Source organism: Helicoverpa zea, chromosome 2, assembly GCF_022581195.2.
Source record: "Helicoverpa zea isolate HzStark_Cry1AcR chromosome 2, ilHelZeax1.1, whole genome shotgun sequence".
NCBI lineage: Eukaryota > Metazoa > Arthropoda > Insecta > Lepidoptera > Noctuidae > Helicoverpa > Helicoverpa zea.
The window spans coordinates 14660311-14685502 of record NC_061453.1 but is presented as its reverse complement, the minus strand read 5'-3'; the positions used below and the strand labels follow the sequence as shown (position 1 = coordinate 14685502).

Genomic DNA, 25192 nt, shown 5'->3' with positions numbered 1-25192 from the left:
GAAACATGCCTAAATCACACACGAATAATAACAATAGTGCATTGTTTTTCTCAAAATCCTAAATCAAACAATATTCTATCAGATATGAACGGTAACAAGAGGGAGTCTTGTCAATCTAAACAAATAAATCAATTTCGGTGAAGGCACTATTGTACAGTCATTGAATAACACAATAGTGCTAGATATAAGCCACTAGGATTTCCACTCTTTGTTTTACGAACCAATGCGAATCTAATGAATACGGCTTTGTGGATATCGGCTCGGAATTGAATCATGTTTATTTGGAAAATGCCAAAATAAATCCAAATAATAACCCTACACGAAACTCCTATCAAAACACAGCAAGAAAATATCCAAGTATGCGAAGAGAATGATTATTTGGTTTACTTATTGGTTTTGTTTACGTCAATCAATGATCCTTTATCCGGCACAGTCACAACTGAATTTCTTATCATTATCGGAAAGAATATTATACAAAACAACTGCATTTCCTATTCATAAAAAGCAAGGATAAAAACCATGGATTTAACCATATTCCAGTTAAGTCTACCACGGACAAAAAATCGAATCAATTTCCCGTTTCATTGATTCTTTGATACCTCACAATGACGATCTAGAACATTTCACCAACTGCACAGATGAGGAAAATACTTTTTACACACGATCTGAGGAAAAGTTTTGCACTAGTGTTAAAAGGCAGGAACTAGGTACCCAAACATTACCATTGCCCAAAAAAAATCTTATTCAAGACGATTTGAACAAAAAATAATTCTTTTGTGTCATTCAATTAGTGATTGTTGACGTTTTTACAGGCTGGTAACAAAATATACAAAAACCTCTAGTAGGCTAGGCAAACAAGCACATAGATGATAGAATTTTACATAAAACTAGTGACTGAAAAAAATATATTGTGGATTGTTTTTGTACACGTTCATTCTAGAGCTTTCTAGTGCTCATTCAAAGTCTTTAACTTCCTCTAGTGCTTTTCCTTGTGTCCAGTGGAACTATGTACATATAACAGATTAAGTCTAGTGGTTCTTGAGATTAAAGCGTTCAATACACTACAATAACTGTTCAGCTTTACAATGTTATTAGGCAAGATGGTGAAATCTGATGGAAGTGAAATCTGAAATACATGTCGTAAATTCTCACATTTGTTTAATTCATTATTTCATCCCCTATTTTGAGGTTATTTTTATCAGTGATTATTTTTACGGGGTCATCGAGAAGAACAAAAATAATAAATAAGAGGAATACAATATACTGCTTATCCTATCCTACCACAATATTCTTATTGTTGATGTGGCAACTATTAGTAACATGACAAGGAATACCTGTTGCAGTAACTAATTTCACGGTCAAAGCTCAAACTCCTGCATCATGATAATTCCGATGATTCTGTGATGTCAGCGCCATTGCTTTCCTCAAAGTGTCAACTAATGTCACGTAATGATACGATTTCAATTGTTATCTCAATTTTTTATCAAGTGTGGGTCGGATTCGAGTTTAACCCCAACAGAATCTCTATTTATAAAGTCTTCGTCATGCACCTTGTCCGGTTTATTTTGATCTAATTTAGATAAAATTAAATGTGCAGTTTTTATTGCAAAGGTATGGGATGCAACTTGATTAGCGCACATAAAATTTAAATAAAATACTTTGCAAACAACCTGTTTGTGCCATAAATCCAATAGTAGAGTACCCTTTTCGACGCCATTAAAGTGACTTTTGTTATTGGTTCCAGGTGGATGGTGCAGACAGCAATGCGTTAATGCAGCGATACAAGTAGTCGGATCATTGAAATCAAAGCCGGGATCAAGTGACCGGTGCGCGGGCGCACGCCTCCGCGCCGCCACCGCGCCGCCCGCCACTCCAGCGCCGCGACCCAACGCACGCGCACGCGCCGCGCCTCAGCGATATTCGCTCCGATACAATACCCAAAGTGACTGATTAGTGTAATGAACGTAATCACTTACTGATTGCAGAAATCTCTTCATTAAGTCAATCGACTTTTATTTTAATCGATTCACGTTTTTGTTAACATTTTCTCTTATAAACGGACAAGTGCATTGAGTAAGTGGAGAAGGCTACATTCCAAACCGGTGTCGTTCTTTAATGGACGAGGTGTGTACTACTCTGTGTGTGTTTAGTAGTTAGCGAGGTGGTGACTGGTTCGGTTTTAGTGTTTACAGCTTTCCTCCTGCAGTAGACAGTGATATACGGTTAAAACGTTACTCGGAAACTTGTGAACTTCCCTCAGATACGAGTTCCCTAGCCATAATGTAATAGTGTTGACAAAAAGTGACAAGCATTCAACAGAAAAATGGCTCGCGGAACGCTGAGTGAAAACGAGCGCCACTGCTTAGACGCAGGCGCAAAAAATCAATCAGAACGTCTCCAAGAGTCGGAAAAAACACTTAGTGATTGCAAACCGAATGGACTCAGAGTGCGCTTCCTGGATGAAGAAGGCAAAACGGAAAGGATGGTCAGCGCCGACGAGGTCGACTGCGCTGTCACGCGGGTCAAGAAAATACACATTCTTAAAAACAGAAGTTCCAGTGAGACCAGCATACTGCTGAGGAACCCGTCTCTCATGAAGAGGCGCTCCAGTTCCGAACGCAGGTTCAGCGACGGATTCACTGACAACATAAACAACAACAACTTGAACGAAAATCTCAACGGTAGAATAAAAACGACAGAGTTTGACAAATCTGATAAGACTGATGAAGCTGATCAAACCAAAGAAGTAAACGGCCAGAGCTTTAAAAAGAATTGCAATGTGTACAGTGTGAACCAGGCGAAGACCTTGACTCCAGAGAAGAAGAAGTCACTACCGCTGACGATGCCGAGGCTGATCGGCCACAAGATGCAGGAGAACGGTCAGACCAGGTCCATCCTGCCGGCCGAGGTGTGTCTGGCTGACGGCGCGTCTGGCAAAGACTTCACGGCTCGTGCCATCGGTCGGCTTTCCCGAGGAATTGGGAAGCTGCTCCGGCGCACCAACAGCGTGCGCATCAGTGATCCCGATCCTGTGTACAAAGTGGCGTACCTCGGAAACGTACTCACCGGCTGGGCTAGAGGTGAGTCACATTTATTTATTACTTAAAAATGTAAACCAACAAGAATAAGCTATGTAAAAATTTCGAAACAGGTACTCGTATGAAATATAGTAGGTCCACATAAAAAGTGAATTTTGGTCGTTTTACAACCGAGACGGTTACCCTAGGTTCGACGAATCTCGTCACGCTCTGTCTCTCTCCAGCGAGTACAACGGCCTGTTAGATAATATTATCACTTACGGTATCTTCTAATAAAAGTGCTTGTTGCTCAACCTTACCTACAGTTATCAGATGAAGAATTTAGGTCAACAAATTGATAGATCATTTCGCAAAGTGCAGAAAAAACGGTGGCCCTAAGCTGCCCTGCGGAACTCCGCGTTGCTACATTCCAATGAGCAAATTGATTATGTATTGAGTTGGTTTCAACACAAATGCACGTACAAATTACAATAACGTACCTGCTTTTCAAACACAATATGGTTGATGTAAAAGATTGGTTCACTAGGAAGTTATAAAGCAAACGGTCACACTAATCTTTGAAGGAATTATTATTATTAATTATTACATTACTATTGAGAAAACGTAGCAATCACAATATCTTTTCATGCCAATACACGTAATATGGTATATAGTTTTTTAAGTCATGTCAATACAATCGTTATTAAGGTTGCGTAAGTGGTCCAAGGCGACTCGACCGAGCAAAACGGTCGGATCTCCAAATTAGTAAATTAACTCGAAATAGCGAATATTAAACATTCATAATGCACCGTTTACAGAGATATCTAATTTGAATGTCCATTGCAATCACGAGCTGACATCGTGGAGTTATTTGATAACAACTGAAATAAGTCAGACCTTCGATATAAAACATTACATAAATAATAACATTTGGGTGCTAAGAACTTTTTATGTTAGGCTCCTCGGATAAAAGGTTCTCTTTACTGCCCACCATTTCAATAGGCTTCTACTCAACACTTTTCACGAAGTAAATAATGTGTAATTAGGTATCCTTTTCGATTCTCGGCTCATGTTGTTATGCTAAATTTTATAAACATGCGTCAAACTAAGCTCGGAGATCAAAATCGTGCCAATGTACACCTAACTGCGTTGACAATATGACACCTTGCTAAGTCGAATATCCACAATATTGGTTTTAAGGCGCAAAAGATACATAACAGTTAACGATAATAATCATTAATTTGTATTCTCAATAATAAGCCTTAGCAGACATAACAACTGATACCAACGAATAAAAAAAATACTTAAAACATTTGGCATCGTTTATCTGCTTCACCGAATGACAATGTTAATGTAAAATGCAGGAGCCGTATGCAAACACGAGATGTAAACGTTTTAATTTAAATAAATACATGGAACAAAGCGAAAGGAATGTCGATGTTAATCAGAAGACTTTCGTTTAGGCGCATCTGTCATGCGTCGCTGTGTCTGCTAATTGCCGAGACATCCGAAACCGAGAGAAACTAAACAAGCCTTATCATGTGATGATACAGCAAAAACTAACATTTAAAAATTCTATGTAAAGAATGATAATGATAAATCTATAAACTTGAAATAAGTGGGTGAAGATCGCGCACTGTTTGTACAGATGCTGTTATTTACATTTAAAGTTTTAGATGCTCTCTAAATATTTAATAGGATTAGTTTCAAGACTGTGGAAATAAGAATTGTTGCAAAATCATGCCTCGACCGTCCTTGGTGCAAGGATGTGAAGTAACGTGGAAATGAAATATTTCGCTGATTATTATTATTTACTTATTTCTGAAGGCCCTAAAAAAGAAACATGGCATAGAAATATTGCATAAATGAAAGAAGGAAGTAGATACGCTTAATAAAAATCAAATGTTCTACTGCATGTAGACAGGTTCATGCAATTGAAGAAAGTAAAAATTCAAATAAGCCCGAACCAAAGAAAGTTGAAGTAGTCAATGAAGTGAGCATAAAAGATTGTGATCAGAATGTGTGTCAACCTGGACACGGAGTTTATTCACGAGTGAAAGCCACAGCATCTGCACAATGCATCCTAATGGTCTTTTACTTGATCCGAGATCGTTAAAATTCTTATCGTACGTGACGCGTTATGAGATAAGCTTAACTGCGCACAATGTTAAGATCATGGCTAAAGTTATTATGGTCATTAGTCAACACTGCTGTTTTTTTTATTGATGGTGTTAATTGATCCTTTTCCACGTGAAGCCAACGTGTCATGTGTTTGTTAATTTTACCTTTGACATCAGCGTGATTTCGAGTTACACCAATTAATGATAAGGTGCGAATTGCTTTATTAATCTTAAAGTAAATAATTTTATTTTCTGACGCACGTATCATGTTAGCAACCGATTGGTGTTACTACTTCAAGTAGACTTGGAAATGAGAGACAATGTGGCTTTCAATTCGTTCTCGCTCGAAGGGCGATCTCGGTAATATGCATTACAAAATGTATTAACTGTAATTTCCGTTTTCTAATTCTATTGAAGGTTATGAGCGTGGAGCGAGGGAAATGTTCGAAAGCTATGGGCTAGCCTTTCACTGTTATTACAATCTTTACACTGACCAGCTTTTTGTCGGACACAGACATACACAAAAAAACATTGTATTTCACTTTTGTTTACAATGCTATCTCCGATTTATCGGTTATTTCATATTTTTTCCTTCTTGTAAATCATTAAACTTTTTCAATGTTATATTCAAGGTCACTCGTGGAGATGCAGCAGTAACGTGGGTAAACAAATTATTGCCTATTGTGTCCAATCTTATTGTTTTCTTGTCACTTAAGAAAACAACATCAGTGGTTGATCGTACACGTGTAATTCCACCCTTGAGTTATTTGCTATCAAATTAAGTATTATCTCAAGTCATAAATGACTGACCATGAGAACTGTTCCTCTTGGAAGGTATTTTATTTTTTTATCTTATCATTATCATTGGCTATAACCCACTAAATGCACACTGGGCCCGTTACTTGTCTTTAGCATACAAATGAATGTTTATTGGATACACCTACTTACGAGACGCTCGTCAAACAAAACTCGTATGTTTGAATAAAACATAACATTTCTAACCTCCTAAGATATCTGGGGAATGTAAAATATTGCAGTTATTTCGACACGCGGTTTAAGAAACTCGAATAATTTATAGTTCAGTGTTCATTTTGCCTTTAGAATTTAGCAATGATCGTCAAGGCTGTCTAAATGATGATATTGTACGACACGTATGGCCACCGTCTCCGGTCGCAATACGTCTAATTTAATATTTATTATTGTTCATCATTATCTGATGATATTTATTTAGAATCATTACGGCCACATACTGCTAATGTTTCTATTGTTCTTTTTTTGTCTTCATCATTAATAATTAATAAGTGGGCATGATCATTGAAGATGTTATTTATGAGTTCAAATTGCGACGTAGCACTTCTCCTGACAGGTGTAAATCTTCTTTGGACACTTTTACTAGTTATTGTGGTACTTAGCAGTAACAACTTTCTGCGTGTATTTTTGAATTTTATAGCTATGATCGTTATCTATAATTACCCTAGCTTAGTTTAAATTTATTGTCATGGGAACTTGATTCAAATCATACTGTAACGGCTCTAAAAAGCTGTGACAGTGGGAACAAAATGCCTTATCAACGTATGTGCTCAAACTTCACGTTATCTCCACGAACACCTGATATTATGGGATCTTCTTCCACCTGAGCGCTATAGGACCCCATGTTACAACGGAAGCGCACGATTGCTCTCCGTCTCGCTTGCTCCCAGGCTCTCGCTCGCACTCTTTTTTCGTATCGCATTCCAAGCATCATTGTTTGGTCGGTCGCTCCCACTGACACGCTCGGCGGCGTCTACTAAGCCCACCGACTTCATATCTACCATATAAACCCTATCAATTAAACATTAAAGTCTAATTTCGTTTGTATAATTGTTCTCGTATTTGTCCCTAGCCTACTGGTTTTTGTTAACGCTATTCTTCATTATGAATGTAATAGTCGGTTGTAATGAAACGTTCACCGTTCCTTAGCTTTGATGTTATAAAAGGAATTCTTATTTACATAGTGACATCAATCATCTCTGTTGTATGTATGGAGCTATAGTTTTGAGGCTTATCAAAATGTCTTAATTTTCTGACATTACTAAAGTATTTTATCAAAATAAATGTCTAACTGTATGCTTGAAAGAAGTCAATCCTATTTATCTATACTAATATTATAAAGAGGAAAACTTTGTTTGGTTGTAATGAATAGGCTCAAAAACTACTGGACCGTTTTTAAAAATTCTTTCACCATTCGAAAGCTACATTATCCACGAGTAACATAGGCTATATTTTATCCCGGTGCGGGCAGTAGTTACCACGGGACGCGGGTGAAACCGCGGGAAAACGGCTAGTAGTAACTAAGTACCTACACTCTGTATTTAAATACATAACTTTGTACGTACATCACATGTACCATATCGGAAATTATAATTTTATGGATGGTTTCATACCTATTTTATAAAGCAAAATTGTTACTTTTTATCGACATAATTAAACTGGTATTAAATCTTAACTTTGATAGGGAAACACGCCATAAATACTGATACTAACTTTTTGTAGGAAATGATTACAGTCAATTATGAATATTTTGATTAATGTTGATGATCTTTCGTCTTAATTTTATCTATCTTTCAGATATATGTATATACAAAAGTTATATGTATACCTACATCGCACTCATTGAAACTTCATTCTACGATGAATATAAACTTAGGTATACTTACATATTTTCCAGCAGTTATAATTTAAGCGACTTCTTCTTCAATCTATACTACACGATTTCATCTGCCTACAAGATTTCAACCCTTTAAAACCGTGACTTCATTCATCAGAACTAATTTAAAAACCAGTTACACCACGAAATCGTATCTCGCACGGGTACATTCGACCATGTTTCCTGTGAAAAGAAAACAAAAAGACATGAATTAACTATCATTTCTGTAATCAAACCGTGACTGGTATCACGTAACTATGCTTTATGATGACAATTAAGATTTTTTGTGGTTCTACGTCGAGCTATGGCTGCGCCCGCGCCGACCGTCGCCTTGGCCAAAATGTTCGCGTTTTGTATCTCGAACTTTTTTCATAGGCCTTGAATTCTATGTTGTAATATGCTTAGCATTAAGCCATTCAAGAGAGCAATATATATATTCGACATAATTGTTTTAAAAAATTACTACAGTAAGTATTTTTATTTTTAGAAGTTTAACTTAAATATTGGTATGTAATTAGATTTTTCTAGCTAGATAGTACGTGACAAGTATGTAAGGGTCGTTTATTATCTAGCTATGTCTTTATACACTCTGTAACCACACTACTTAAATATTGTTTGACCTATGTTTACCATTTAAATAAAAAAGTGTAATTAACCAACAGTTATTTACTACAATCATTATTAAAATGACGCGTAATAATTGTAACAATTATAGAATTTAACACTTCCGTTTATCATTTTTTGTCAACTTTTTATTCAATTTAATCGTAGAACCAAAAAAACCCGTTATAGATAGTTCAACTCAGATTTGCGCGCGGCCCTATGTGTGCGTCGGCTTGTAAATATACAACTTTCATTCGTGTGACAGTGACGTCGTCCGAGCATGACGTGTTTTTATCGCTTTTTGTTATGGGTACAGTCGTTTACGAAAATGTCTAGTTCTTCACGGAGAAAATGTTTAAGGAGTCAGGTAGCGTTTCAAAAAATGAAACAACATTCAAAGCTTTTTATTATTACATTTTACAGTTTTTCATTATTTTCTCATAAGTTTTTTCAAATTGACGTTAACAGTATCTAAGAAATAAATGAGGTGAAATATCTAAGATGAATTAAATACTCCTTACATATTTTCTAGATCTCGGGGTACGCGGACAATAAATAAAAGTGTGGACTAAGAATGTAAAAAGACGTATAATCTAGTATAATAATGTAAACAAAATGTGTGAGGAATTTTAAAAAATAATATTGCTTCGCATAATGTCGACCAAAATAAGACGGAAATAATGAAACTCATAAATGAACGTTTAAGTCATATTGATGAAGGGATGTTGGGTAATACTTGTCGACATGTACAAAAGAAAAAAGAAAAATACTATAGACATTTTGACATGGAGTCAAAATTTATAATTTACCTCGGTGAGAGTAGCGAATCCGAAAATTCATCATTTGATTTTTCAAGTAGCGATTCAGAATCATTATAAATAAATAAACATTAAATTACGTAATAACTGTTTTTCTTTAAACAGCCGTAACCCCTAAATAACTGTATTTGTACCCGACTGTACCTCTTGTCACGCACACAAAGTCACTGTGTATGTACAAGGGTTACCCACACATAAGGCCGCGCGCAAGACTGAGTTGAACTTACTATACCATAATCTTTCGCTTTAAACTGCCATTTTTTGTCTGGTTTACCTCCGAAGGTCTTTAGGCTTTGATTACATATTTTATTTCCGAATAAGTATCACTTTTTAAAACAATTTAATATCAATGAAGTTTTTTCAAACAATAGTTGATGTCATGAGTTATCAATATCGCAGTTTATAACTGCATGTCATACTTAGAGCCATCTTTAGCATTCAAGCAGTAATTAATATGCTAAACGCGGCTCAATTAGTTCATAGTTAATTGTTACATCAATGTGTGTTAGTGGCACAACAAGGAGTACTTTATCACCTGTCCTATCTTTCAGAACAGTGGCCTATCAATGTTATTTATTACAATGATTATTATCTAACTAGAATTAAACTTTGACATGAAGGTTCTAAAGAGTTGCTCATTTTTGCAAGTAAAATTACAGAATCTATACTAATATAACAAAGCTGAAGAGTTTGTTTGTTTGACCGCGCTAATCTCAGGACGTACTGGTCCGATTTGAAAAATTCTTTCAGTGTTAGATAGACCATTTATTTAGGAAGGTTATAGGCTACTTTCTATTTGGATTTGTGCAGAGGTTTCCACGGGATGCGAGTGAAACTACTGGGAGATGCTAGTTTATAATATTCTATGCGGTGTAGCACAGATACGGGGACCCGATGTTAGCAAGCCAGCGAGTTAACTACCGTTGATAACCGTGCGGTTATCGGCACTCGCTCTAACCCACTTCGCTACAGGTGCAACCCACACATTAGAAATATTTCTTTCTTTATTCTATTTGTTTCTGACAAACCTGACAGCGGAATTTCACTTTTTATAATTCTCTTTTTTCTCAATTACAGCTTTCATCTGCAGATTATGTATTCCATTGTTCGTGGTTATGCATATTATATATATATATATTATGGTACCAATATAATGTGTGTGCATGTAGGTATGTATTTGCACATTAGTTACACATTTCGGCCGCAGTGTGTGAAATTGCGAAATATTATGAATAATGCGTTTGCGATAAACCACTAAGATTATAGCTGAGCAGTGTTAAATGTTACTCGGCAGCACATTAAACTGCCTCCCTTTAGTAGCAAGGTAGGAAGGTACCTACATATTATGTACTAACATAGCTACATCGTAAAACCGTGTAATGTACACTTCCTATAATAAGCGATTACGGTAACAACGCAATAACGAGCGCGCGATAAAAATGATTAAACTTGAAATCATGTTCGCCATAGCTGCAGCTACTTGCAGTATAAAACTCCAATTAAAATATTCCCTATTACACTCGGGTGCATAAGGTCGTTACGCTTTTTTCCTTGGAAGCGGCTTCCTATTACACTCCAGTGCATTTGAATGGGGAACTCTTTTAAGAGGACGAATTGGAATTTTTGGCGCCAAGGATGTCAATTTTTCTCAGTAAATACAAAACGGATCAAAATACAACTTGGTTACCTGAAAGTTCATGATATAAGCCTTATTTTGTTAGTTGTAGAAACATGATTAGGTAACTTTTATAACAGAGAAAAATATATCAAACATACCTCTTTTTAAAAAGAGATTCACATATTATGGGCAAACGGGACCGATTTAAGCCTCTTAACTTTTTTAGTAGTTGAGTATATACATACTCTTTAAAATGGTAGTAGGAATTTTTATTAAATTATCATTTCTAAATATTAAAATTACAAAACCATTTTGTCGCTTACGACTTTTAGTTATAAGCTAGCGCGCGTATTGTTATCCTCGCCCCGCTCAGACGCTCCGACCCCTTTTGGCGCCTTAGATGCGCGTGCCGGTTATGGAATTATTGTTGACCACTTCCTCGCCTTAAATGTTTTTGTTCCCGTGAATCCCTTGATGTGTGACTAAGAGGATATTCACCAACTAGTGGAGGTAGCATGAGCAATCGCATCTACCTGTGTAATATTTAAGCCATTTTACCTGATCCAAGTATACCTATCTTCCTTAAAGAAATATGACGTTCTGAGTATGCATGTTTCATAATTATTTATTTCATGATAGCTATGTGGCCAAGTGACAGTTCCTAGTGTCAAAATGATGTCTACGAATAATTCACATGCTTTTGGAACTTTGTACTTAGTAGGTTTATGGTATTGCAATTTACACTGCAACTACCTAAAACTCATCACTGCTTATTATAACCAAGTAAGTTGTATAAATATTATTGTTCAGTAACCTACAAGCTGATGCTGCTATTGTCCCTATCTCTAATTAAAATAAACACAGCTGCATCTCAAGCCTCATAGGTAGTACCTAATATTATGCATGTGAATATAACCCTGCCTGTCTGTCGTCAAAACTACTGAACCGATTTAAATACAATTTGGCACACATATAGATAAGATCCTAAGAAAGGACATGAGTTATTTTTTATCCGGGTGCAGGAAGTAGTAGGTACTAACATTTTCAAAGTATTTTCTTACACATGTAAAGCGGGCCTCGTACGTAGCGCCACGGTTGGTTGCGCCTAGAAAGTAAAGCTTGAAGGTCACTGAGGCAACCGAATGTAATGCAGATTTGGGACCTGCGCGTGCGCCGCATGTTTATTACGGATCACTTGTTGTGCCTCTGAGAAGGACCGAATAGTTCGGCAGTTTATGAGGTGTTTTGTTAAAGAAAGATGAAAAAACAAATGGGATACATGAAGGATTTGTTTCTTTAGATATGTTGAAAGTTAATATTGAAAGGATCAATGAAGTCATCGCGAGCATACGGTGTAATCGATTTATAGGCATTGGCGACGTTTAATGGCACACTAAAGTTATACAATTGATAGAATAAAAAAATCTTTAACAGCTCTCTGTTACTGAAATCGATACCTAATTGCCTACTTCAAGCAAAGCGAGTTTAAGGTCGCAATATTTAATGTCCTTCGGTTATTAAACCTTTTCCATTGTTTTCAAAGGTTTTAGTACTAAACGGCTTTTGTTTGTTTAAATGTAGCCACAATGAGCTCGTAAAACCCCTTGCATGGTTCATGACATGTGTCAACGTTGTGAAATTATTGTGAGACGACTAACTTCTTGACACAAATCACTGTATTACAGTGCTTTCATACTAGCGGATATTACGCTCGGTTCTTCTAAGCGCGACACATTCCGCGGGATAATTAATCTGTCTTGCTGTTTCGGGCGTCATCATTTCTACAGGTAGTATTCATTTGTTTGGTGTCGCTTGCGCGCAGAAAAACCAAGCAAAAAATCCGCTAGTGAGAAAGGTCTGTTCAATGTACAGAATTTATCCTTGAACTTAGGTATGAAGTCGTGGTACAGCGATAGAAGTCAAATGACAGACAGGTACAAAGCTACGCGCGCGAGATATAAACGTGATATTTTTCAATTGTTTTATTACGTGACAATGTTCTCTTTATGGGCCATTAGAGCAAGGACAAATTTAATAAAATAAAAGATTTTTTGTATTATTTATTTTTATAAAGTTTCGAATTATTGACGACTCCATTGTTATTTGAGCAGATTAAAAACACAGCTTTTATCGCGTCAGTGCGCACTGTTGTTTACCCCGCCCACACATTTTTTCTGATTATCGTAAAATATTTTGTTTATATTGCAACGCGAATAGAAAAATAACGTTATTCTTCAAAAAACTGCACTCACGCAATATTGCATTCCATGCAAAATACATTGACACAGATTGTCGATACTTTGCAATGCTAATTCTGTCATAATACGCTCGATTTACGTGTTTAAATGCACATGATTTTTTTCTAGAATTTTAGGTCATGTTTATACGTTCACTATTTCATATATTTTGGTAGAAATTATTATTATTTACTGTTAATCTCTACGTTGATACAGTAATAAATGAGAATTAAAGGATGACAATTTTGATTATAATAGCAAATTATCCAACAGCCAGTAGCAATAATTGATCAGTTGACACAGTTCGCTTTCCATATATGGTTTATATAAAAATCCGTCTAATCTAGAGCAAATCCTTTACAGAAACCAAGCTCGTTATATTATTAGATCAACTGCAGATTTTTGTGACGTTTTCGCGTCCCACTGCAATGCATTAGGCCTCGGCCGGTGAGCGTGAAATATTCCTACATTCCGGCCGACGGCAATTAATTCCATCGTTGACAAATATGAATGTTAACGATGACATTCATGCGATGAGAAAATATACGAATACTCTATATTTTACGCTCGTTTTCTTCGGCATTGTGAGATGAAAGACGTTTAATTAGATAGTCGGAATTACTAATTATAGATTGAAATCTTTTTGCTCTCACTTGTAATTGAGATTCTCCGGTTATAATGCCCTATATTCTATCGCAGAATTCCTAACCGTAGAGTGATACAAACATCACTTACATACTCATTTTCTTTCAGTAGATTTTGTACAGTCCATTGTGTTTTAAAGGCTGAAGCACACAACGTCACGGAAGCGCGGCTTGGACTCGCGCCAAGCCATTATGACTAAACTGTGTCTTTGACACATTAGCATATGTGGGTAAGCCGACACTCGCTGCATTTTAGCATACAACCTTATTTACATTACAGGATACAACTAGCTAGCTGTTTGATTTATATTTTAAACTTGCCAGTTTCAGTTACGTAAACAGTAAAAACTATTTCGATTTACTCTTAATAGCTACAGACCATTGTTCAATTTAATACGCGATTTAAAAAACATGTTCGAATTTATTCGAGAAAACCCTAGACCATGCTTAGAATAAGTCTTTCTTAAACAGATCAATTAAAATGAAATCGTTACAATATTTCATTTCAATAGCTAAGTTAGGCAATTATGAACCAATTCGTACAGCATACCACTCAGGTGCAACAATAACTGCAAGCACTCATAACGCAACCATTGACAAAACTTATTCGCACGTTCGTACGATGTGAACAAAGAGACGCAGGAAAAAACATGGCGAATGAGAATTAAAACAATTTGTAATTGTTTAAATTGTACGGATATTGTTTTTTCCTTATCGATATTGTTTTTAGCAATGCGTTGTTTATTGAACCTTAATTCAAGAAATATCTTTTAAGTATAAGTTAGTAAATATTATGAGTTTTAATAACGTTTAACACAATTATTTTGCTGTTCATGCAAAGTATAAAACGGTTTTTCAGGTCAGTATGAGACTAACAGGTAAATGCTACCTACACACATACCTACATACTCACATTTATTCGTGTAACAAAAACAATAATTACAGAGACACGTGTTTAATATAAAACACCATTAAACAGCAATACTACAGCAATAAAAACACAATTATTGATGATATTAATTACTTTAAGTACAAGTATAAAACTCGTATGAATTTCGTAATATTTTACGCAAGTGCGTTTCATAACCTTTATAATTGAATTATCGTGGTTTACTGTCTGTAGTTATGTAATGATCGGCTAAAGAACGATATGCACTTAACGATGTTATAACATTAACACGCGAAATACTTAAATGTACCTTCAGAGCATCTGTTTGTAGGTTAAGTTAAGGATAGTACAATTTTTTCACATAGGAAATGGCGAAGGGTATGGGGTCTGTCATTTGTAAAATCTACGTTTACAAAGTGCTGTTTTGCAGCCAAGTTTGAATAAACGACTTTGTATTAAAAGCCAATAAAAAAGTGATTGAATATCCTTAGAAATACAGCGACATTACAGTAATAAAAAAGTGTAACCAATTCAGAAACAAACGGGTAAACTGAAAACGCCTTATAAGATGTAACTTGTTCACGATTTAAAAATATGTAATCAGTACCGGCTAGAGAGTGCACCAGTGTGCAGTTGTGCGGGTATCGCGCCATCTAGCGTTAAATACGAGTAACACCGCGCGAGATAATTGTACCAAGTAACGAGATCAGTTTGTTGTAATCGCTCAGGTTTTGAGTGAACGTAAAGCACTATTTACTTATCCAGTAATTGCACTCCGTTATGCTTGCGCTTATTTTAGAAAACTTCCTCTCTCACTGAGTAGGCATATTAAATGTGCCATAATTAATTATCTTGATCTGTATTTCCGATTCTCAAAAAGATTTTACCTTACCCAATTAAACCCTACAAAATTAAATTCCTTGCAAAAGGGGACTTATGTCCGGCTTTAATTTATATTTCACGTGCCTACATTACCGCCCATGAGTTTATTATAATAACAATGTCACAGAGTAAAGATAACAGCACTAGTTAGTAAATAATTCGCTTAGGTACAGTTATTATAGTACTGCAGTTGAATATATATTTGACTACTCTGTGTTAGGGTGACCAAGAGGTTACTCGATAAGATAAACGAACATGGTTACTTAGTGTCATCTCTCACCTTAAGATATTAATTAATTTATTATTGTAGGTATGCTGTCTTGTAAAAATAGATTTATCTGTACTTTAATTAAGGACGCTTTTACATTTCTCACTCGCTCAATTTTAGGTAAACTAGCGGCAACACAACGACATTGCGCTCACACACACATAGAAGCCATTGTTGGCCAGAATTTGTACATCACTCAACGAAATTTGATACTTGCAAGATTTTTTATATTATATTATTTTTTTTCGACTGTAACTAGTTGTAACTTACGTGTTTGTAAAGGGTTTCACGCTTATTGACATGATTTTTAAATTTTGTGTGATGTGTTTGTCATCGGATTATATGAGTACTGGGGGATTCAGCACTAAGTAACCCCTCTATACATAAGTATTTTGGATGAAAATAAAAACCGTTGTGAGAAATTAAAATGTAAAAAATAAAAACAGTAAACAACCAAAAAAATATAAAAACAAAATGACAAAATTAACATATTTTTAAGAATTATTTTTAACAGTCAATATTTTTCTTGAATGTAAACTATGGTCCCTAAGGCTAGTGTATCGTGGGTCAACCAGTTCTGGAAGTAAACAGGTGTTGTAGAATTTAACTAAATGTCCTTCCATGTTTTCCTTCCAGAACTGGTCGTTTCGTTCCACAAATGCATATTTAATTTTGACATTGCCAGTCCATACGGCAAATACGCATTGGTTTTGAACAGTTACTCGTAACTGGCCCTGAATTTGGTAATACCATTTGCTTTTTTTGTTTATTATAAAACCCTCTGAGGTGCATTTTCAAAAGTCAAAAAATATCAGAATGGCTGTCACCGTAGGATGCTGAATATCTTCAAAACCACGAGGGTAGCAATTGGTAGCAACTAATGGTAGCTGGTAGCAATTAGGTAGCAACTCTCTAAATGTATTTCGAGAGGATCGGTGATTTGTGACGGCGGTCCTGATGCAGACTATTAAAAACGGTTGTCGTGTCTCATTTGTCGTGTTTCCATCATTATGAATTTTAAAAACATTAATTTATATAACATAAATTATGAACATACACACATACATACATACAAAGCCTGTCAAAATCATAACTCTTCTTTGGCTTTACCGTAGTTGGGTAAACTCCAACATTTTTTTTGGTCTATATCCAATTTTTTTTGGCCGTGGCTTCTGTAAAAAAATTTACTATTTCATAAAAAAAAAAGTTCGCCATCATGAAATAAATACACATTTTCAAAATCACAACCCCCAAAAATCTTTTAATTGATTACTCATAATATCAAATTATTAAAAAAAATGTGCCCGCCATTTGGAATTAAAAAAAATATTACTGTCATTTTAATAGGTATCTATTATCTATACAATTCTAAAAATAAGTACGTACGTAAGTACGGCCATGATACAACATGATGGCCGTACTTACTTTTGTTTTGATCCGAAAAAGTATCAACGTATTTCAGTCCCAGTACACAAATCGTTACACTCTTTACTTTAGATTTTACGTATTTATTTTTTTCGACAAAGCGATACACCCATGCGTCCATGAGCGCGTCTGAGCGCGGAATGACGGTCCGAGACGTGCGCATAGCGAAAAAATGTATGAAGAAATTTGAGAGTGATTTTATAATTTACTGTAAATTATAAAGTGGTTTATGTATGTCAAAAAAAAATAGCTGAACGTGTAGAAAAATACATTAGCTGTGATTGTTTTATTATTGGAAGTTATAAATAAACTCCACATTAGGGTTACACGTACTTATTCAGACCCCTTTTTTTGTACTTTTTTATGATTCTTCCGGCGGTGAAAACGAAATTGTGTAAAAAAAAAGTATGGGACTGTGTAATTATAATGCATTTAACGTGGAGATGAATAAATTACCTTTCATTTAATACCATAATATTGTGAAAATTGTAACTGCTTATGTGTCAAAATGGTACCTAAAAAACATTGATATTTGCGAGAAACCGAGCAAGCGTCCTTAAAAGAATGTGAGGTTAGTAACAGATAGGAAAAAATAAATTTTTCATTTTTATCAGAGTAACGATTGATTTAAAAACAATAACACCGAGTGCAAATGCACTTGAAAAAAAAAAATTACATTACTTTCACAACATTTTCAAGTAGTTTTTCCTCAAAATATAACCTCCAAATATATTTTTGATTACCATACACCATTGTGTGGGACGAGCAATCTATCATGTAAAACCGTTACATAATTAGCACTCTGCTGAAATTAATCTGTGGACCGGTAGTTACGCTGCGCCTGCGACGCATTCAATCGATTTCACGGTGACTGCAGCTCATAGGTACTCGGTTTTATTCACTGATAAGCTGGGAATGTTGGTATAAAGTACAAAGGTAGAGAGTTTTCAAGGTTACCTAGGTACTGTTGATTAAATGTATTTTGTAAGTACTATGTATGCTGCATTTTTTTTGCATTGTGAAGGAACCGTTTCATTTTTTCGCATGAGAGAATATATTTTATCTACACCTACATGTTTTTTGCACTATTATACATAAATAAATTTAAAAAAATATGATGATTTCCTTTAAGCCAGTTTTTTACGCTGATAAGCTTCGTCCTACAATGAATTGAGCAATTCTAAAATCGGAATGTTAGTGTAGTATAAATCGTCCTTGACTGTCGAATTAAATGCAAAGATACGAAGGGCAAACCAATACAATATTTCTTAGTAATAATAATAATGTTTGTTGATGATATTTTTACCTGGATTTAATGTAATGGCATTAACTATTAAAGTGTTTTTTTATTGTGAAAAATATTTTTGTTAGTCACTATGTATTTTTAGGTTAAATAAAACCCTGCCAGCTAATTTAAATCAATTTTTAATGTTTATAAGTTATAAATCATACATAAATAATAATTTCTTGAGTTTTTCTTCTAGGTGTAATGATTTCTTGTGAAATCTATTGTTCTTTCGTGGACAAAACGATATCTTTAATCGCTGACATCACAATTAATTCAAATTAATAGTAATTCTATTAAAAGAGCGTATAATAATAGGATCTCACGATTGTGAAGCTATTTAATTGCTATTTAACACCATTTAATGATACTTACATTGAATAAATAACACCTTCAGTAGGTTACTGAAGAAAATAAATAAAAAATAATTATCTACAGTTATATTACGATTATAATGAAACTATATTTTTTTACATCTGAGAAAAATCGTACATTATTTTATGTATTTTGTTATTAAGGCTTAAATCACTTCAATTCTGAAACAATGCAATATTTTGAATTAGCATAAATGATAAAAGATAACATTAGTCTTACTCGTAATATTTATTCCAAATGATAAGAAACAATGATATTTCATTTTGAGTAATTATTAACAAAACGTATGTAACAGTACAAAGGTACAATATTTAAATTGATGCATCATCATTATTCAGATAAATCAAGTACCTATTGGTTGTTGGCTAAAACTTAAACAATTAATTGATATAATATCGAAATAAATCGACTAGGTACCTAAAATGGGTAGAAGTTGTTTTATTTTTGATTTTAATACGTCCCCAAAATCAAGCAAATTAAAAAATCTATTCAGCTTTGCGGTTTCTTCACCTTGACTTCGACGAGTTTTTAAACTAATCATTCTCATTCAAAAATATACTTTAGCATCATGAGACAAGGTCTTTAATTGCGTGGCAGAAACCTAGGCTGGACACGAGACAGGCTAAACTAGTTATACAATGATGTTCTATACTTGTGTTGTTTGGGATTTGGACCAGTTTTTAAGGCAGAACATTAGCCAAAGCCACATTTTCGACAGATTGTAAGAAAATAATTTTTAAAGCTTTTTCTACCTGTATCGAAGGCCTTATAAAAAAATAAAATATTGGGTCCTAAAACCACTTTGATCAAAACAAAATAATATTTATCTAATATTTTTCTTCTTACTTAACTAACTGATTAAGCCAAGTAAATAGTGCCTTAAGTTTAACAGTTATATTACAGTTATTAATGATCTTATCAAATTTTCCCACGGTTATCAAATAGTACTCCACAATCATTTATATAACCGACGATAATGATAAGAGGCATTAGTCATGTTAACGTCATCAGTGACATATTGAAAGAAAATGGTTAAAATATTATTTCAAAACCATGTATCTACCTAAGTCCCTGTTTTTCTTTGTAAGAAACTGTAACCTACTGATGTGGGAACTTCCAGTTTATTTAATAGGAAAATTGCAATAGTGCACAGTTCTTTCAAATCTGACTCGCTTACGATGATTGGAAAACAACATCATAAGTAAACACAAGTACGGCGGCGGCAACAAGTTGTTATGCATGAAGGACGGGCTGCTTGCTGTTTCCTTGCAAACATTATGCGGCGGGGGTACTTGGAACGTGACGTTTGATAGATTCAGTGAATTTACGATGTCCCTTCAGATGATGGAAAAAAATCGAATAGGGGAGGAATAAAAAACCGTTTTAAAACTTAATTTAGCAATTTTTCTTTAGAAGTTGAGCAAGTTGATACATTTTCAGCTAATATCTATTATCTTGATAATCATTTAACAGCTTAGGTATACGTGCGTATAGGCGTGTTTCTATTTTGTCTCAATAATATTTATCTTTCGATAGTGATATGATTGTCTAGTGACGTAATTAATTTATCGCTTAATTTGCGTATCATGAATCAAAGCTGATACTTGTAAAGCATTTTTTTCACCACGCGTTAGTCACAAGTTATTTAAAGAGACTGCTAATTCAATATTAAAAAATAATAAATACACCGAAGTTAAAACCCTCTGAAATAAATTCACTGCTCAAACTAACATCGAATACCTTAGTTAATCAGTAGTTTCGCACCTCTATTTGATTAAGGCCCGTATTTAAGTAGGTACTCCAATCAAGAATCTCCTTCAAATCATTACCAGCCACACAATCAAAGACACCCCATCCCCATAAATAAAACTCCATCGCAAATACTATGGACTTCAACTCTCGACCCTACAAGAACGTTCAGACTACATAGACTAAGCAACAGCCACAATAACACACGTTACACATTCGTGATATAACAATCAGCGAAGCTCCAAGTCCGTACGTAACCTCAGTTAATCGCACGTGATCGCAATACGTTGAGTTCACGCGATCTTCCAATCAAGGCGAGAATCAAAGCTCTTCGTGAGACGTACTTAATTGATTTCTGTTTCAGGCGTCAATTGGTGAACACCCTCTTTAAAGAATAGACGAATAATACTGGCCAGTGCGAATGGACGCAGGGTTCCGTAATGTCGTGAAGATCGAGAAAACAACGGCAAAAAATATTTTTGAATAATGCAACTGTTTTGTTATCACGGTGAATGGAGGTCCGTTTTTCCCCTTTCTGTATAGATCTCTAAAATCTCATAAATAGCCCTAAAATGTCCAACAGACAGTGGACTGTCTTTTTCAGACGTGCTTTAAAATTCCAGACAGAATTTACTTGCCATAATCAAAATTGAAATCTCCAGCCACTCTCTGTGACAGCTCTGATAAATGTTGTTGAACAACTCAATTATATTCTGAAGAACCCAGACTAAAGGCTGCTTTAACTTCTCAAGTTTTATCTATGTCAGAAGAAAAATAAAATAAAGCACCTTGTCACGTAGACCTCTGAAGTTTTTACAATAGGGTCTGTCGTGCAAAGTTATGAGAAAATATTCGTGTTTTTTCGAATATTGCTGTCACGTAGCAATGTTGGATTGTAATTAAGTGAGGTCTTGTGACCTGGCTCACGTTACAGAGGTCACTCTGATAACTCTCAAAGACAGGTCACGTCAAGTGTGATAGTGATGATATAAACATTGATCATGATCGGAACCTCACTACTGATTATTCTTGACATTGCTTCTGAAGGTTGATTTTTTATCAAAACTTAAAGATAATTTTAAAACTTGTTTTACTGTTTTTCTAGGAAAGTATTGAGAACTAAGCCTATTAAATAAATTAGTGCTCATTATAATTGTAAATGATCCTTAATTGTTTTTTTTATGTTTGCTAGTCTTCAAATCATTGGGCAAAACTGTTACGATTCGTAACTTATATTATTTCTTAAACTATTCGTTTTATATTTTCAGATATCTGATCTTGGTAAAATTTATAAAGAATCACGTGTTGGAAAAGTACAAAACTGTACAACATGATTATATCATCGATTTGTTTGTTTGTTTTAACTTGAATGGCTTATTAACATAAAGGTCACTCCGCTAAGTAAACAGTCATTCATTTTATTAAGACAACAATATCAAATACACACATCAAAAGTGTCTAGGGATCAACATATATTTTTGCAATAACTTTTCTCCTGATTGATATTAATTAAAATTTTCTTTAAGGATTCATCAAATAAAGTGTTTTCGTTTGTCACAGTAACGATAAACCAAGTCACCTTTGCACTAATAAAGAAATTTGCCATTTTCCTAATAAAGGGATTTTTGACATTTGAAACACTAACACAAAAGTTCGAAAAAAAAGACTGAAATAACAGTTTTCTTTAAAAGTTTATTGGGTAACTTAAACAATTAATAATCCGTGTTTCTACCGCGAACACTAACAACACAAGAACATCGGTTTGGCATACTCAAAATGAGTTCATCCAAATCACGATGTGGAATGGCCGCCCATGTTCGTTGCAACAACAAAAAAAGGTCTTCTTGCGACTGGATACCCTCCATATTCGGCAGAGCTCTTCTCTGTAGCATATCCCATGCATGCTCAATCGGGTTCAAGTCTGGCGACTGAGCAGGCCAGGGCAGGACATTGATGTTAGCTGCCGCGAGAGTCTGTCTTACAACTCTTGCGGTGTGCGGTCGTGCATTATCATGCATTAACTGAAATAAGGGACCGATTTGCACTTGTAGAGGAACGATGACGTCTGATACAATCGTCTCAGCATAAATTTGAGCGTTGAGGTTGCTTCTGATCCAAATCAACTCAGTTCTTCCGCCGATCCAAATACCCGCCCATACCATGATGGTTCCACCACTATAAGGATGGACTTCCTGGCAGGATTTTAATCGCTGTTGGCGTCCAGGGGTTCTCCAGTGTCGTATACGTCTTGTATCCGGTCTCATACCAAAACGAGACTCATCAGAAAAGCACACGAAACGCCATTGTTCTTCTGCCCAATTTCTGTGTTCAAGAGCCCATTGATATCGAATCCTACGATTGTGCATTGCTATAGGTGGTACCCGTAGCGGTCTTCGGGAATGAAGGTTCACTTCATGCAAGCGGTTTCTGACTGTTTGGTCGCTAATTAAGTTCCCTGAAGAGTGATGAAGCCTCACGGCTAACATCATGGCGGTTATTGTTGGAGCTCTTCGAGTTAAGATTTGAATGTATCGGTCTTGTCTCCGTGTGGTGCAGCGATACCGTCCTCCATGGCGCTCAGCTACGGTACCAGTGCTTCGGTAACGTGTCCAAAGTCGACTGATAACACTCTGACTTGTATTCAGAGCTAAAGCCACAGTACGTTGCCGGGAACCAGCTTCTATCATTCCCACGGCTCTGAGCATTTCTTCCCTGCTTAAATGACGTCGCCGCTCCATAATAACGTTGGTTTTAATCAGTAGTAGGGAAACAGTAGCACTAATAATGTCTTCAATGCGTTGTATGTGTTTATAGGGAAAATATTGACAGCTGATTTTCATCTTTTACTCGAATTTGATTCACAGTTCCTGATTCAAATTATGAAATGCACCAAAAAGGATCCATATAAATTTATAAAATCATAAATTTATTACAAAGCCACATCTCAATCTCAAGAAATCCGCATAAAAATGCTTGATCCCTAGACACTTTTGATGTGTGTAGTATTAATGTACCATAAATTAGAGTTAAGTATGTATTCGGTCAAGTCCACCACATTGAGTCAACAGGTAGAGCTTATATAAAAAAAGCTTCGTAGCAAAGCAAGTACTATCCAAAGATAAAATACGCATTAACAAAGTTCACATTTCTTAGAAAGTCTGATAGTTTTTAATGTGTTTACAATATTGATACAAATTCATTATCAGTCCACGTGGATTAAAACGAGATCACAACAACACTTATCTATGCTAAAAACCGAAATATTTCTGATAACTAAATATTTATGTATCTACGCAACAGAATACCAGTGTAGTGCCTTGCGATTAACTTTTACTTTAATTAGTTTGTGATTTAGAACACGATATGATTAAGACAATATGATTGTACTAAAAAAGTACTGGTTGTAAATGAAGTATATTTTCTTTTTTTTGTTTTCTTATCGGGTAGCCTCAACCTAATTATAAAATTAGCTATCTTTTAAATACGCATGTCTCCTTGTAATTTTCCTTCCTTGTATGATTAATTTTATTGTATTAGTAGTCTTTGTTTTCGGTTGCACCTGTGTGGGAGGCGTTATTTTCAGTAGGTATATACATTCAAGAATTAAAACGTAATTAAAGATTATGTGCGTTCAAAATATACCTTGTAATAGAGTTTGCAAGGTTGAATAAGGTCCGATGTACTTTATTGCACAATAAAAGGATTAATTAATTTTACAAAAACAAACTTAGTCACTGCATTTTCTGAATACCACAAAATGACAGGCTAATGATGAATTGAAAAGGGTAAAGTCCTGTAATGATTATGATTGGAAAATGATGAAATATTTTGTTCATAATAAAAAATGGCACTCACAAATGAACATGAATCATTTGAAGGCAATGACTTCAGCAATGACAAATTCACCAATGATACAACAAATTGCTTGTGTTTACTTGAACACATAAATTGTAATAAATCTTAGATTTATGCACACAGCACATGTTACGAGTAACAACGTCACATTAGCTCAAAATAATTCGTAATGTTTTAACATTTACGTTATTTTAAGATGTCTGATATAATATAAACATTTAAAGATCTTTAAGTATATGATGATAAATTGTCATGTCATGTGTACGTGAGCGCTTACAGATTTTATTTTGAGAAATTCTTGATTTAAGTATGATCCTTGTTGTTACCATGCAAACATTATTTTATATATTTCAAAGTGTTTTAAATGTTGTAAATTATCTTGATCGTAGTATTCTGTATAGGTATATATGGGATATGACTATCATTATTCTGTTCAAATAAATATTACTTTACAAGAAATTTGCAATAACCTGCCATTACCTAAGATTGTCTAAAAATTATTTATTGCTGTTGTGTCGGATTTCCTGTCACAGATTTTTTACCAACTGAGTTCATATTTGCGTTCAATAACAATAGCATGGGAATTGTCGAACTATGGGAGGAATATTTAATTTGAACAGAACAACACAGTTTTTTGCGCTAAAATGTACGGCGAGCTATATTCCTGGAAATTCTATGGCCGAAGTTCAATACTGTGAGTCAATATTTGGGAAGCCAAACA

The 25192-nt window shown here is 34.9% G+C and overlaps 1 protein-coding gene across 2 annotated transcripts in view; it reads left to right on the top strand.

Moving 5' to 3' along the window:
* Positions 1-1863: 1863 nt before the first annotated feature.
* The window catches only part of LOC124638405, a 74700-nt gene continuing 51371 nt past the window's right edge, over positions 1864-25192 (top strand). For both annotated transcript variants that reach the window (XM_047175372.1, XM_047175364.1), the window contains exon 1: positions 1864-3080. In XM_047175372.1, coding sequence (XP_047031328.1) covers positions 2324-3080 — 757 coding nt within the window. In that variant the 5' untranslated portion in view covers positions 1864-2323. The remainder of the gene's footprint in view (positions 3081-25192) is intronic.